Consider the following 17,191-nt stretch of genomic DNA (forward strand, 5'->3'; position numbering starts at 1 on the left):
TTTGGCGGTGATGGCAGTGCCTCCCATCGGATAGGCATACATCATTGACAGTAGGGCAGGCTAGCGGCTCTTATAGTTACACCTGCATGATAGATAGTATGAGAGACATACAGATAGTGTTGGTACACATGTGAGCACATCTATGATGCACATTGACACTTACTACACCTCAGACATGATATGAGATAGTATTTTGATTCTTTTGTATGCTTGTGTATTTTTCATTGATGATATATATATATTTACCTTTCATAAAAAAAAGAAAGGATCAAGCTAATACAAAAATAATAGTAAGGCATGATCAGGCATGCAAACAAATAAATTGACAAAAAAAAAGAGAATCAAAAAGATAATTATATAATTCTAATAAGGCTTTCAGTATAGACATACCAGAAATGTAGAACCATAAAAGTAATACAATGATCAGTTCTATATATTGCACAAGTAGAGGATAAACATACAAGAAATAGACCCAAAATCCACTTCCTAATAGCATTCAAACATGTACTACTCTTGCACCCACAACTAATATATATTATTCATTGAATTTGAACATTTCATAAATAAAGATTTCTAAAAAAATCCTTAATAAAATTGTTAATTTCACATTTTTTACATATTAGCCAAAGTAATTAACATAAAAAATTCAGAACTTTTACTACAAAAATACATATATCACCATAATTCATGCAAGCAATACATTCAAATGATCACCATAATCCACACCAAATAATAGTTCATATATCATATTACATAATCACAAAATAATTAAAATTTTAAAAGAGTTCATAAGGTAGAAAGTTCAATAAAGTATATGAAACTAAACAAATAATATAATATTTTTTAAATTTCATCAATTATGACAATCCATATCAAATTCTTCTAATTCTCCTCTATCTCTTTTCTCTTTATCAACATCCTTTAAAGCATTTGATTTTTTGCTTGGATAACATTATTTTAATATTTGCATTGTTTTCATTACCTATCTCTGCATATAAAATATACAAAGATGAAGATAGTTAAAAATAAAATAATAATAAATTAATATATCAACTAAATCAATAACATAACTAAAAATTTATAAACAAAATCACCAATAGCATATCCATGTAACTCATTGCGAGTGCAAATAAGAGCTTGCACTTTTTCAAAGAGGGTGCAACTTCTATACTTGGTAAGCACACGAGCACAAATGGAATTAATTCTGATGCAACAATAGTTATAAGAATAGCCAAAACATCAAATGACATTAGTGCAAGGGTTGGATACCAATGCTTTTGATTCTCCTAATGCTCCAAAACATTTGAATCTTGATAATATGCAACTCAAGTTTTGGCTCCTCTAAATAGAGATTTTTCGGCACTCATAATTATTTGGCTCTCAAATGCTATCATTTCCTACATTAATTGGAATAATAGTAACAAGAAAATATAAATAAATTAGAGAATACAAGAAAAAAAGTATTAGAGTATTTATATCAAAGATTCTTTTATTATTTCCTTTAACTCTTCTTTTTCTTTTCTGCAAAAAGGTAGATCCGCCACTTAGCGGCCCCACGACCATCTGTGAGGAGGTAAATCGAGAAAGTGCAGTTGGTTACGACGCAGGAGGGTATTGCCTGGCTTTGTCAGGATTCGAACCCTTACCCTCTTCTGCAAGTCTGCTGCGTCGTAACCAACTCACCTATGTCCTTTAACTCTTCTTACACTTTGCGGAGGTGTGTGATAGAAAAAGATTGTGGTAGTGAAGAACTTGTCTTATTAATATTAGAATATTAGTCAAAAGGCTTATACAATTTTAAGTTTTTCATAAGATTCATTTCCTTTTGACTTTTAACACAATCACTCTTGACATTGAAATAAAAAAAAACACTCAAACATCGAAAGCATTATTCATGAGTCAAGAATAGCCCCAAATGCAACCACCATACTATATTGAATTCAATACTTGTCAAACTTCTCCATCAATCTTTTACACATATAACTTATCACCTCATCTTCATTCAATAAGTTTTCTTTTAACAAAACTTCAATCTTCAATACTTGCATAAAATACAAATTTGATTTAGGATAAAAAAAATCAAATATCAAAATCTAATGTTGCTTGTATTTCTAGAGATACTATATTAACTGAATCTATTTGAAGGAGAACGAGAAATTTAGTATGTTTTGTGTACTATTTATAATAGAGTTTGTTTAATTTTAGATTTGTGGATGGCGTGCACTAGTGAGGATTATATTTGTTTAATTGTCTATTTTGTTGATAATGATTGAAAATTAAATAGTAAAATACTTAATTTTTCTTGTATGTCTCCTTTATACTTAGGAATTGAATTTGCTATAAAATTATTTGAATTTTTGACGAAAAGAGGGATTGAAAAAAAAAAAGATTCTCTTTAACATTGGATAATGCAACTGGTAATGACAACGTACAAGTTCATTTGAAAAAGCAACTCTCTTTTGCATGATAGCTTATTGTGTGATAGTGGATTTTTCTATGTTCGTTATTCTGCTCATATATTAAAATTACACATACTATAACAAAAGGTGGAATCCACCATCTTAGCAGTCTCACATGATTGACCTCACAACCATCTATGAGAAGGTAAATCGAAAAACTACAGTTGACCACTACTGAGAGAACATTGCCTAAATCGAAAAACTGCAGTTATCCACTACGGAGAAGGATATTGTCTTGACTTCACCGAGATCCAACCCTTGTCCACTACAGTAAATCTGTCTCACAATAACCAACTCAATTGCAAAATTATACACACACACATTCAACCTCCCCATCATATTGCAAAATTAGGTGCAAAGAACAACGGTCAAGAAATCTCTTTTTCCCTTCCAAGCGAACAATCTTCTTCCTCTCTACCTTCTCTTCTCCATTTCTTAGATGCTACACGTGTTTTCTACATTAGGCTGATATATTAAATATAAGCTAAGATACAGGTATAAATGGTTTGCAGGTGGCATAAACAAATAGTTCGATCTCTGCAGATGATTTAATCAATTGAATTTGATTTAACCAAATTGACGCTCCCCACTAGTAAATGTCAAACATCATCTATCTTGCCTGGCCTGTAGTTTACCCTTTTCTAAAGGTTGGTAAACATTTCTGTATATCTTCCATCCAAATAATATACAACGATAGAATACCAATCAGAAAATTACCAGCTTTCGAATCTCATAATTGACAGCAGTTAACATTTTTAACCAAACAAACTTCAAGATTTGCAAAACCTACATGCATATTGCAATTCTGCATCTTTTTATCATGTATTTGCATGCGTTAGCATGTCCAATAGAAATTGAAGGGCCAACAGTGGATCACGCGAATAAGTTTGGAGCTTAACATAATCAACGACTAAGAAAAATCTACTTCCACAGTTTTCGGAGGGACATGTTCTTCTCAGTATCTTTCTTCATGACTTTAGCCACTGCCATCTCGAAATCCTCTTGTGTGACATGAACTCTTCGTTCCCTGAGGGCAAACATCCCAGCTTCAGTGCACACAGCCTGCAAACAGATCATCAAGACATGAATGCACCCTATAGTTTCTGTAACTAAACAAGAAAAAGACATCATCAAAGAGCACATTTGGTAGTTATATTACTGGTACTTATTATTCGAATATGGATAATATCTGACATCTCATCATTTAGAAATTTCCAAGTGTGACAAATGAGGGCATTGTTGTTTGATTCAGAGTTAAGTTGTCGGGTGTCCAACACAGGCATGGGAGAGAAAAAAAATGAAAAGTCTGATGGTGCATGATTAGCTAGGTGATAGAAACCTGTCAATCTCACATTGCCTTCAAGTGGATCTAAGTCTCAAAGGGGTGAAAAGGCAAAAATGTACATTTTACAAGTGAAAGATTCATATGAATGATGATAGAAAAGAGCACTTTGATTGTTCAGCACAATAGGATGCAATTATCATTGTCAGACAGGAATTATCACAAAAAATTATCAGTAGCATGAAGCAAGGAGACAGATCAAAACAATGTTATCATATGAACACTAGGAAACCAATACCTTGAGTTCGGCTCCAGATGCCCCATTCATCTTTTCTGCAATCTTCTTAAGATCTATGCCTCGCATCAAGTTCATCTTTCTTGAATGAATCTTTAGGATATCAAAGCGTGACTGAAATACATTTCATAATAACTGTCAGATTGTATGAACAAAGGTATATCTATAGCTCGAAGAAACAATTACGAAATAATATGCGTTGGTCATCTATCATCCACCTCTTCATTGGGATTAGGGAACTCAATTTTCCTGTCAATTCTACCAGGCCTGAGAAGTGCTTGGTCAAGGATGTCGATCCGGTTTGTGGCCATGAGAACCTAAATAAAAATTTAGAACCATTCAAAGAATGTACCAAAAATCTGTTTCTAGAAAACCAACTTAAGTCATCGCATGTTAATACAAAAATACTTTAATTTTGTTTGATGCTTCAAAACCATCAAGCTGGTTGAGTAGCTCAAGCATGGTGCGCTGCACTTCACTGTCACCATTACCAGTGCCAGACTCCATTCTGGTTGATCCAATGCTGTCTATTTCATCCATGAATATAATTGATGGAGCGTGTTCCCTAGAAAGAACAAAAAGAAATATATTTTGCACCCATAAAACCATATATCTAGGAGTGAATTACCAAGTCACTAAATTTTCCATACATAAACTCTTGAATCTTTAAAATTATAAAAGGAAATAAAATTGAAGCATTAAACTTGAAATCTGGAGACACTATTTGTGCTAAATGATGAGAAGGTAAATAAATTAAATTTGAAACTTGAACTTTGAGAATAAAATTAAAAGCTAGAGGTTTTAACAAGAATTAAAGCATAATATATGAAATGCAATATCAGTAATAACAAAAGAATCAAGAGGATAGTTAAGGTGGATGCAGATCGAATTCTTGTGAGTAAAAGTCCTACATATGGCAACCTATTTAAAAGGGCAGCCCGGTGCACGAAGCTCCCGCCATGCGGGGTCCGGGGAAAGGATCCATTGTACGCAGCCCTACCTTGCCTTTGGCAAGAGGCTGTTTCCAGGATTTGAACCCGTGACCTCTAGGTCACATGACAGCAACCTTACCCTATGCGCCAAGGTCACATATGGCAACCTATTATTCAACAAATAATCAATTGGATTAACAATGCACAGTTAAAATGAAAAGAAGTTTTTGGAGTCTTGTGTGATCATTGTGTACAAAAAAGAATTTTAAGACCAGGGAGAACCCCACATGCTTTATAGATTAACATCTTAGGCTATTAAGAGATTGAAATGCAAAGATGGATATGTGGAGTTACTAAATTTAGCAAATAAAAAAATATTATTATTTGGAAGCAATTGGCATGCATGAGCATGCAAAGGCAATTGAAGAAAATTTTAATTATGTAATAAAAAATAATTTAAATAAATTGAATATTAGCATTTTATAAAGCTCAAAATAGAAGGTTAGTCAATTCAAGATAGTAGACATAAGCACAATTTTAAGATGAGTTGCCGTGCAATTCGAATCATACAATTGCACCTTCAATAGCAGGTTCACAACTTATCAATGCCCATGTAGAAATCGAAAAAAGGAGTTTTTGTTCAAATAGTTGATATTGCAACTTTACCTAGCCATAACAAATAGTTCGCGAACCATTCTAGAGCCCTCTCCTATGTATTTCTGGACCAACTCAGAACCAGAAACCCTGATGAACGTGCAATCAGTATGATGAGCAACAGCTCTTGCCAATAGAGTTTTCCCAGTTCCAGGAGGCCCATAAAGCAAGACTCCCTGTGAATGATTCAGCATCAATATTGTAGTTGTATATGCAACTGTGCAAAGTTCTTTGCAGAACAGACACACAGTTAAGTAGTATTTCTAATCATTATACAAAGATAATAAATTGAAGTGCAGCTAAGATGACGATACCTTTGGTTGAGCTATTCCAAGGCTTTCAAATAATTCAGGATGCTTAATTGGGAGCTCAATAACCTAAATTGAGAAAGAAACATTCATATAACTATCACACAGTTCAACAAATCAAGAAAGTACCATAAAGAAAGAGACTATAACCAAAATAACTCTTGAACTTCACTAACCTCCTTTATCTCTTTGATTTGTTGATCAAGACCACCAATCATGTCATAGGTTGAGTCAGGAACCTTTTCAACTTTCATAAGGTTTACCAGAGGGTCCACTTTGCTAGGCAAGATAAGATGTAGCACATAGCTATCATTACGAAGAGCAACTCTTGTTGAAGGTGTTAACTTTGTGATATCAATGCTCTTATCAATATCAACAACGTATTTTCCTTCGGGATGAACCTAGACAAGAAATGTTGCTTGCATTAGCAACCGTAATATTTAACTCCAGAAGAACAAAAAGCAGCTAGTTAAGATATAGAGAGGACTGCATCATGAAAATGCTAGTTTATTTGCCATGTGACAAAAACAATATACAGTATAGCTCTTGAAGTTAATAGTTTTAAAAAAACCATTGTTTCTTACAGCAAAGTTATCAACACTTTGACATTCAAGATTTGTGAGCTTAGACATGTCAAAAGAGAATGTTCAATAAATAGTAATATAATTTATAAAACTAGTTGTAATTACTTTTCATTAATAATGAAAGAAAATCATTTAATATAGGTAATTGAAAGAAAGTTTGATATCCAAAAAAGAAATTTGATGAATTATGGAGATACATACTGAAATCTTATAGATTGAGAAGAATATCCTAGATAATCATGTAAAACCCTTAAAAAGTAAAAAATCCACACAGTTCTCCAAAAATTTTAGTATGTCTTCTTCTTTGCATCAGGTTTAGTTAATTTGAATAGCATTTATATGTATTTCAAACAAACACTGAGTTTTTCATTAAAAAATATAAAAAATTTAAATTTTCAATCAATGTTTTAAAATTTTAAATTAATTTTTGGATTTTGATATAAAAATCAGTAGATATTAAACAATATCAAATCTTTACAAAAAAGTTAAATACAAAAATAAATCAACTTTTAGGATATTTTAAATATGCTTTAAACTTATATTATCAATTTGCAGAAACCATGCAAATTAGTGAACAATTATGATAATAATTGTACTTTTTCTTAGCTGAAGTATCTGTCTGCATACAGGTATTGATCTAGTTGGATAAATATGTCTATTGTTACCTTATTGCGGTGGTATCATCCAGTCATGTGTAATCACTTGAAAGAGCCTTAGCTTCGATCCTACAGCGATAAGGACGAACTAACCCATAGAAGTTGGACTAACTCTGTACCACTCATGCTAAATACTTACAAACAGTTTATAATACTCTAAAATTATTGTTGTGAGCCACTATACTCCCCATTACAATTTTTTTTCAACCTAATATCTTAAATCATCTAATGTGCATAAAGTAGGACATCTTTGCATTGTATCAATGTTTTTCCTCTCTAAAATTTTCCTATATTTCTAAATTTAATATAACTCCATTCATATTTCCTCATTTAATTTATTCAACAAATGCTTATATTTACTTCTATTAGGGCTAAGTTGCCCAAAGCACACGGCCATTCATCTTTCATCAATCAATTAAGTTCAGTTCCATGGAATTGCCACTGTGGTTCTTTAAACCATTCCATAGTCGGTGCACAGTACCAATCAAATTCCTGGACTATTCCCAAGCAGAGAATGTATTATATGGTTTTGATTTAACAAATCTACATTTAAGCCTTTCTATTATATGGCCCTTGAAAACCAAACTGCATCTCTTCCAAATCTCACTTGTTTTTTTTGGCCAAATTACCTTGGTTAGGTTCATCTTGGTTTGGTAAGTTATGGGTGCAATGTATGGTTTTGATTTATTTGAATTTTTGATGCGTGAATTTCAAACCAAAATGGAAAACTAAAATTCTAATATTCTTAAACAAAAATGTCATCTGTCATTTCCATTCAAAAATTTAAACAAACACCCCTATCTGCACAGAAAATTGGTATAATTCAGTAACTGTCCTCAACTTACATTTACAATATGCACAGAAGAAGTTGACAAACACTTTCACCTCTCGAGGGGGTTTGAGAAATGGATTTCCTCATTGCATGAACTTGTTTAAGTTTTATGACTTTTTGGCCAACTACAAGTGTCTTAGTTTTACAATTATTCAGTGAAAAATCAAAATCAACCGTGGAGAACTGATCTAAAGAACAGATTATTTTTGTTTTAATTAAGTGTATTGCTTATGCAAGCAAAAGGGTATATTATATAGTATCCAGAAGCTATAAAATTTGCCAAATAGTTAACAATAGCTTGAAAATATTATCCACTTTGAGAGATAATTCCAGCAGTGAGAATTAGACATGGCGAACAAATTTACAGCTAGATGAATTCACAAAATATATTCAAAGAAAAAAACTGTATGAAAAATATTAATTAGAATGAAAATATCCTTATTCTGTACTGGTTAATAATGATGTTAATCAACACATTACTAGAAGAAAATTAAGAAAAAAATGAACCAACTGATTTACCTTGACTAAGACTTTCGATTTCCCCATCACTTTCACCACCTCTCCTACATAAGAACCCGGCTCTTGAAGCAGCTGCAACTCTTCCCTTAGCATCCTGACTGGAGCCACAAACCATATATAACAGCCAGAAGCATAAACCAAACAAACACCATAGGCAAATCTCATCCTAAAATTCTATTGAAAAGGTGGGATCAAACCTTTTCATTAGCGTGAACTAGGTTTCGCCTCAGGATTACGGCATTAAGCAAAAATGAAGCAAGAACAAGCATCGAGGATTTGGGTTCCTAACCTCGAGAGTTGAGATCGTTACGCTGGGCCTCAAGGCGCTGGACGTTGTTGGTCTTCTGCCTCATATGAAGCAGGAGATCATGGATGTGCTGCATGTAATACTGCCGCAGCCCCTCGCCTCCGCCTCCTCTCATCCTCGCCGCGGGCGCGTGCATCTCCGCCTCCGATGAGTTCTTCTTCTCCACTGCGGCCGCTGCCATCACCGATCTCTACTTCACCGGTACAAATTTCTCACCGTGTCTCGTTTTCGCCTTTCCCTCTCCGGTGTCGTATGTCCTTCCGTCTTGTGGTGCAAGAAAGGAAGCGAGATTCGTTTATAGGTCTGGTCTGCCTATTAATGGGCTCAGCCCAAAAACAATCGACTTCTTGATGGGCCTCACCATCAGCCCACTTGATGATTTTTAATACTGCACTTACAATAACTATTAAAATAGGTTATTTGTTTATAAATTGATTCTTAAAAATTACATAAAAAGGGTGATCATTTTTTATACATAACATTTAACTAATAACATATACACCGAATGTATATTTTTTTTCTTAGTCACAAAAGTATTTTCACACTATATCTAAATGTGAAATTATTTTTTATCAACTATTTTTTATTATAAAAAGGAGTAATAAAATTAAATTTTTTAATAATTTTCGTAATTCTCCTAACTTACTTCACTTGTTACTTTACTGTTGATAGGTTGAATTCATATTTCTTTTATAGGTTAAATTTATTGTTATGCAATCTGCACAGAATGTAGAATCTCGACTAAAATGGCACAAGAAAGTACAATGACAAATGAAGGTCTTCTATGGTGATCATAATTCAAGATCATAATAGTAGGTGTCGCCTTGGAGCTCCCATGCGATGGTAGAAAGTGGTACGGGTTTTTAAAATAATATAATTTGTTTATATTTTTTGATTTAAAAATTTAAATAAGATCCAATCAGTCATCTCTAAAATTTATTTGATCTTAAAAATTTATCTGAATTATTAACAAATAAAATAAAAAATAATATAATAACATTTCTGCTTTATCAAATGAGTCAACCTACGACGGAGTCGGCCAACCTACTAAAAATCTAACAACTAATGGGGCACGATAAACCAACCCATCATCTCAGTGAACTGTAAAATCCCTAAATCAATCTAACCTAAGACGGATTACAAATCAAATAGGTCAGCTAATCCATAGACTTAAAAAATAAAATAATAGAGAATGTAACACAAAACAAGATAAAAAATACAGATAAAAACATGATAGAAAATACGGATAAAGATCATTGATAAATGATAATTGTTATCGTTTATTAAGAAACCAAAACCACTCCCAACGGATCCACTACAAAATAAAAATATAGAATCATCATTCATCAATGAAGACTCTTTTAAGGTTCCACACTACCCAATAGTTCATGTATTAGTTACTTAATTAAATAGTTTGATAAAATAATTAAAACATAAAAAAAAAATTTAAAAAAATTTGGAAGATTTTTTTTTCAATCCGCAGACGAACTCAAGTCACCATACACCAATCGTGGACGAACTCAAGTTGTCATACACCAATCCAAGCTGGTCGCAAGCCTAGATGAGTTGATCCATTTGAATCCGTCTAAAAATGAATTGATAAAACTTCAATCAAATCTGTTTAAAATATTTGATGAAGCAAACCCATCAAAATGTAATCCAAATTAACGGCTCTAAACAGCTCACGTTTTAGCCAGCCATGTTGCTTGCGATGACATAATTATACCGGCAATCACACCGAATAACCGAGAGCACTGCCAAATATCTCGACCACCAGAATCTTCACAGAAAGTGAGGAGTTTTGAGCATCGGATAAAGCACAGCTGCTCCCAATTAATAATTGTAAGAAAAATTCGCTTCCAATTATTCCAACGCAGAGCCTGAATCATAATATAGTACTTAGAAATAATTAATATAGTACTTAGAAAAATGACCCCCGCTTATGATGGCATATCCAATTATGATGGCATATACAGAAACAATATTAGTATCCCAATTAAACAATTCGCTTCTAGGCAATTAATATAGTACTTAGAAAAATGCAAAAAAAAAAAAAAAACCCCCCGCTTATGATGGTATTAACAGACTCATTAGATCCGGTATATGAATTGACTAAATGAGGTCATCAAATTGTATAAGAGATATTGCACCCAAGAAAAAGGTTGTATAAGAGATACAAAAGCGGAAATTCAAAACTAAATGGATACAAAAAAAAATAGCTGTTGACATAGCTTAGATTAGTGGTTCTGCTCCTCTATGAAGCTCAATGTTACAAATGCATCCTTAACCAATCCCAACAAATTAAGATCAGACAATTTTTTGTTCTAAGCAGTTGTTATTCCTAACTAAAATAATTGAAAGGTCAAAATTTTGGGGATATACCAAAGGCTTGATCAAGTTGAGACAGATTTGACAATGTTCTCCAGAAATTAACTCTGCAGCTTGTATAGCAAAAAAAATGAATTTGGTTTCAAATACTAATAGCACACCCAAAGTATCATTCACAAATTCCTTTACATAGACAAATTATAACTTTTGATGCCCTTCTCTTTCAACAGTGAATTTTTGTTAACAATTCCCAAAGACTAAAAAAATCAATCAGTACTATGCTATGTTCACGAACTCTGATTTCTGAAATAACCATAAATAAGGCAACACTTAATTGCCTAACTTCAACAGTTGCTGAGTCTAAGATTCTTCTATAATGCAATACTTCCATTCACCATGTGGCGTATTCCTAACAAACTGACAATAAATACCACATATTGATCCTCTTACCTAACAAAATGACTCTGCTTGTTTAATTAAACCCTTGGCTTAACTGACAACATAATAAAATTGAACCAAAGAGAATAGCAGTAAATGGATATGGATATCCTTCAGAAGTAAGAAGAATGGATCCATTCAACAGCTACTATAAGAGGTTATACAGACTTAATGGGATGGAAAAGGAAGAATCAAGCATCAAACACATGAGAATAGCTGGCAACGAGGGTGGTCAAGGCCACAAATAACTCAGCAGTCTGCATTCTTAGTGCTACAATGAAGCTCTAAATAACGGAAGCAAAAGACCAGAACAAGGAACACTATCTTCTCTCAATATATACAATATGCATCACTGGAAATATGTAGCGACGTAAACCAGGTAAAAGACACCTTAGCAAAACCTACCTTATCTGGGAGCCTTGATCGCTGCGCCAATCAAGCTGCTACCGGTGATATAAATCTCCCTGGAGGAGTCGAGAATCCATGAAAGAAAATAAAAAAACCAGGCTAAATTTTCAAAAGAACAAAAAAATAATATTTGAAAGGAAAAAAAAAAGAATCCAAGAGATGGAAGAGGGCTTTCATCAGCGCACCAGGCAGCGCCGAGGACAGAAACACTAATGGAGATAGCGATTCCGATGGAGGCGCGAAGGTGTAGTGTGAGATCTGTGTCAGCGCCCGCGAGCTCGTCATCGCAGCGATCCCTTGCGAGCAGAAGGATTCCGGAGACGATGGCTTCGGGGGAACCCCGCGACGAGATGGGGCGGGGTTTCTGTTGCGAGATTTCAAGCCCGAACAACAAAATAGATTTGTTGCGAGTAACAAAAACACACGTCTACTGGTGCTGTAAAAGGGTGAGTTCTCCATGTTGGTCAAAATTAAAAAGACGGATGCAAATGTTTTTTATAACCGTTCTGTTTTTGCAGCGCAGTAAAAATGTAAAATAATATTATGCCCTCTTTACTCTACTCCGATGATTTTAATTTATTTTTTTAATCCATCTAAAATTAAGTGAAATGAAGACCTTAGGTAAAAAATAAGATAGTACATCCCATTTTAATTTTTTTATTGAAAGATATCTCTGTATAATTATTCAATTATTTTTTAATATTATTTAATATTAATAGTTTTCATCTAATTTTTGAATTGATCAAATATTATAATAAGCTACAACGCGAATTGATAAAAATTTATATTGTAGTAGATACGATTTTATAATTGTCATAGCGTAAAAAATATATATATTATAGTAGTTATAAAATCATAATTATTATAGTGTATTTTTAAATTTTAAATGATATAATAATATTAAATAATACTAAATAATATTTTAAAATAATTAAATAATTATATATATGATTGAATAGTAAAATATTTTTTATATAAAAATTAAAATAAAATATATTCTTAAAAAATCAAAATAAATGGTACATTTAATTTCCAACGAACTTTTTATCTTCTATTAAAAAAAATCTTAACCTCGAAGCTTACAGTTGCGACGGCCGCAAAGTTGCAGCAACCATGAGTTGATGGCCTCACAGGATACTGTTAGTGTGTGCACATATGTGCCAAGACACTCTTATGTATTTGTGGATAATTATTTCATAAAGGTAAGTGTTTATCATTAATCATTTACTTTTTTGTACGTATGTGATTAATGAGAAAATCCCACGGATTAATGGTTATATTAATCTGTAAATAATCCTTAATCAGATAAATATCTAGAGGGGGTATAGATATCTAGATCAACGTTGAGTATAACTAGGTCAAGATAGACCGAGGGATGAATATCCAAGTTGTACTTAGGGGTGCCTCAAGTTTTGAGGTACACTGGATACGACCCGCTCAAGAGAAGATCATATATTAGCATCATTGGTCAATCCTCTTATGAACGAGTATAACTGATCTTTTGACTTGAAATCTTCATTTATTCTGTGCGTGGAGTTATGCACTTTGATGCCGTTAAAAGTAGTCTTTAATCGGATTATGATTTATACGGTTATTGGGTATATGACAAAGCGTAGAGAGAATAGTGTTGAGTCAATAGAGGATTCATCACTCTCTTAGATTAAGGAGTTAACATCCTGACTGCTTGATAGAGATATTAGTGACTCGAAATCTATAACCATAGTAGAATAGTTTATCATTCTAGACGAGTCTATTATATCTTGGAAATCAAGTAAAATAATTAACGGTAATTTGGAGAAAAGTCCCCAAAGCGAAACTCATCGTCGTGGTCAGTCCCCAAGCATGAATTCCTTTGCATGCAATCCCCAAACGTTTGTTTCAACTCCCCATTTAACGAATTTACAAATATACCCCCTTTCACTCGTCTTCTCCCCTTTTCCCACCGGCGACTTCTCATCCTCTTTTCCCCACCGGCGATTTCTCCCCCACCGGCGACTTCTCCCCGTGATTACCATCTTCTCTCCATCTACTCCTTTGTTCACTGTCGTCTCTGTTTCTTCACCTCTCTTCAATCGCTTTACCAACCGGCGCAAACCCTAACCGTTGTTCCGTCCCTCTGCAAGCAGCCCTCCGTCACTCTGCGAGCAGCACTGCCTCCCCTGCTGGTCCGTCCCTCTGTCACTCTGCGAGCAGCCCTGCGTCCCCCTGCTGGTCCGTCCCTCTGTCACTCTTCGAGCAGGCCTGCGTCCCCTGTTGGTCCGTCCCTTTGCAAGCAACCCTCCTTCGCCGAGGCCGCCCCCAATTGCTATCTCCAGTGGACGTATTTTTAAGTTTTCCATTTCATACGTAAATTGTGGTGTGATGTTGTGAAAATACATGCAATAGGTTTTAAATTTTGGAAATACATCTATAAATTTCACAAAAAGTAAGAGATCCCTACTGAATTTTGGAACACAATCTTATAGGTTTAGGTTTAGGTAAACAAAAACTATCTCAAACAAATAAAATTTAAAATGATACAGCTAAATTCTGTTGGGATGTAAATAAGTGTATCTGTTTCTGAACATATAGGGAATGTGTTGTAGATTTTAAGTGCTATCTACTTAAAGAACATCCCCTAGCTTTTGATGTAGGTTTTGACAATTATCCCTTCTGATTTTTGTTTAGGTTTTAAGTGCTATCTACTTAAAGAACATATACATGCAATCTTGTTGCTAGTGATATCCTTACTGATTTATAACACAACATTTATATGTAATTTTGGGAAGGTATTATTATTGTCCTTAATATATTTTGTGTGCTTATGAGATCTTAGGTACCCCATGTTATATGATAAAGAGATGGTTTTAATTTCCATTGTATGAAAATTTACGTGGTTAGCTTTCATTATTGAGCTCAATCTCATTAAATGTTGTTAATCTTTGATCACTTATCATGATTAATGTTGAATACATCTTGGTAGATATAGTCGTTATCTGTTGAACTGAGCATGCATCATAACATGTTGTTGTTGTTGGCTCTCACCAGACCATTGTTGATAATGGTACAGTGAGAGCATTATAGCACTGTGTGGGTGCGACCAAGACTAGCTAGATAGCTCTGCTGAGATACTGCCCCTCCCCCTCGCGTGTAGTTGGTCTGTTGTTGGAGCGAGTGACTCCTATCGTGCGCCCCAATTCATTATGTGAGTATCTGGGGATGTTGAGTGCAAACAGTGACATTTTCCTTGCTCCCCACTCACGTGTAGTGGTTTATTGTTGGAGTGTGTGCAGTTGTCCTATCGTGCGCCTCAGTTCATTGTGTGGGTGCCTGGGGGTGATGAGCCGATAGTGACCATGCATATTGTTGTATGTTGCATGTGCGCATGTAGTTGTTGGTAGTTATTGCATTTATGGTTGTTGCACTTATTTGATATATGGTAATTGCATGGTGTGACATTACATGCATTGTTTACATTTGCATAATTCCTGTTACCGGTTAATTTTTCGTTATATATTGACCTTTTTATTAAGTATCATGTTGAGTATACCTTTTCTATCCATGCTTATATTTCTTTGATACCTTATTATGTTGTGCACTTTCATTTTAGTACCCATTGAGTATTTTTATACTCACCACCCAGACCCTGGAATTTTCTGTCTCCTCAGGTAGTAGATAAGGATGTTACTTGAAGCTTGGAGTTTTGTGTCGGACTACCCCATCTCACAGCAGGAAACGTAACAGTTTAGATTTCGTCTTATGATTTTTAAATTTTATTCGGTTGTATGGTTGTGGATTGTGTTCGATGTAAGGTTGTTAGAGGTTGTCGTTGGATTTTTGTTGTGTGCACTATTGATGTGCTTTGGCATTTTCGTGGTTGTATGCGGATTTGCTGTTGTAGTGGCTACTATAGTTGTTGCATGTGTGTATATGTAGTTATGGCCGTGTGGGCCCTTGTGTATGTATGTTATGGCCGTGTGGGCCCTTGTATATGTATGTTGTATTGTAGAGCGGTCGTGTGGGCCTGCATATTGAAATGTATTCAATAAAAATTGAATTGTTACAGGGAGATGCTACTAAAATTTTTCGGACGGTTGTCTCTCGGGGCGTGACAATTTTATGGTATCAGAGCAAGTTCAGTTCTTTCAGAATTTATCAGTTCTTTTATTGTTGTCGGATTTATCGTTGTTTCTTTTGATTTTGTCATATGTATAGGTTTATTCGATCCAGGTTGTGAGATGGGGCAGACAGAGGCATGATCTTCAAGCAGTTGTAAGTAAAACTAACTAATACATCTTATTGTTTCTTAGAAATTTAAAGTAGTAATGTTAGCAGGTGATATTTGATTTTGTTATGGCTTCTGAACAAAACCGAGCACGTGGGCGGCCATGGAGATCACCTGCTAGATTTGTAGAGATGGAGAGTTCCGAGGATGTTATGAATAGTCGGAGCAGACTCGAAATCCTTCAATTGCTGGACAGGGCTCTCAAACTCAAGAGGTACCGTTGATAAACCCGGTACCGACTACTGCTTGCAAGACTATGAACAATAGCCGGATACCGTTGTTAGCAAAGTCTGTTAAGGATCGATTTACCTTATTTCACGAGGGATCTGACCCGTGGATGGCTCGATCCTGGTTGGAGAATATTGACAGACACTTTTACATATATTACATGTACCGAGGAGGAGAAAGTGGAATTAGCTATATACCATCTCCGTGATCAGGCTGTCACGTGGTGGAAGACGCAAAGGACTATATTCGGAGAGCGGGATATATCATGGCTATCATTCCGGGAGGTTTTCGAGAGACAGTATTTCTCAACGGCAATCTGTTTGGCTCGGCGCCAGGAGCTTCTGAATCTTAAGCAAGGTGATCGCTCTGTCATGGATTATAATACGGAGTTCTCTCGACTCGCTGAGTTCTGCCCGTATCTAGTGGCCAAGGATAGTGATCGGATGTTCTAGTTCACTCAAAGATTGACTGCATATATCCGAATTGGGATGGTTGGTTCTCTTGTTAGTTCGTAGAGAGGCGTTAGACTAGGCTCTACTCCTTGAAATGACTCAGCAGTAAGTGGCTCGGAAAAAAGACGTAGAGAAGTCGAAGAATTGGAACTCACATATCTCTAGTCAGAAAAGGCAAGCCCAAGAATCAGAACTGGGGGATTCTTCAATACGGCAGAGGGGGTAAACGACCATCTTCAGGATCT

General features: G+C 34.7%; 1 protein-coding gene, 1 long non-coding RNA gene and 1 pseudogene across 4 annotated transcripts; all 3 read right to left on the bottom strand.

Annotated features, from left to right (window-relative positions):
* Positions 1–853: 853 nt before the first annotated feature.
* Positions 854–2,465, bottom strand: LOC141815148 (zinc finger BED domain-containing protein RICESLEEPER 3-like; annotated as a pseudogene).
* A 693-nt stretch (positions 2,466–3,158) lies between these two features.
* Positions 3,159–9,081, bottom strand: LOC141814772 (26S proteasome regulatory subunit 8 homolog A-like). 2 transcript variants are annotated; one of them, XM_074702719.1, is made up of 9 exons: positions 8,811–9,081; positions 8,522–8,619; positions 6,107–6,331; positions 5,937–5,999; positions 5,635–5,798; positions 4,445–4,601; positions 4,255–4,353; positions 4,040–4,150; positions 3,159–3,521 (listed from the first exon to the last, which is right to left on the bottom strand). In XM_074702719.1, exons 1-9 carry the CDS (start codon positions 9,007–9,009, stop codon positions 3,381–3,383), a joined length of 1,257 nt encoding a protein of 418 aa, XP_074558820.1. In that variant the 5' UTR covers positions 9,010–9,081; the 3' UTR covers positions 3,159–3,380. The 2 variants fall into 2 exon arrangements, with proteins under 2 accessions (XP_074558820.1, XP_074558821.1); XM_074702720.1 differs by having other exon boundaries at positions 5,937–5,990; positions 6,098–6,331.
* Positions 9,082–10,310: 1,229 nt separating this feature from the next.
* LOC141815704 (uncharacterized) lies at positions 10,311–12,270 on the bottom strand. 2 transcript variants are annotated; one of them, XR_012600577.1, is made up of 4 exons: positions 12,188–12,270; positions 12,000–12,058; positions 10,515–10,651; positions 10,311–10,413 (listed from the first exon to the last, which is right to left on the bottom strand). It is a non-coding gene; the product is annotated as an uncharacterized LOC141815704 (long non-coding RNA). The 2 variants fall into 2 exon arrangements; XR_012600576.1 differs by lacking the exon at positions 10,311–10,413 and having other exon boundaries at positions 10,441–10,651.
* Between the last annotated feature and the right edge of the window lie 4,921 nt (positions 12,271–17,191).

Source organism: Curcuma longa, chromosome 21 (assembly GCF_044706935.1).
Source record: "Curcuma longa cultivar G26 ecotype Majalengka, Jawa Barat chromosome 21, ITB_CL_G26_1.1, whole genome shotgun sequence".
Classification (NCBI taxonomy): Eukaryota; Viridiplantae; Streptophyta; class Magnoliopsida; order Zingiberales; family Zingiberaceae; genus Curcuma; species Curcuma longa.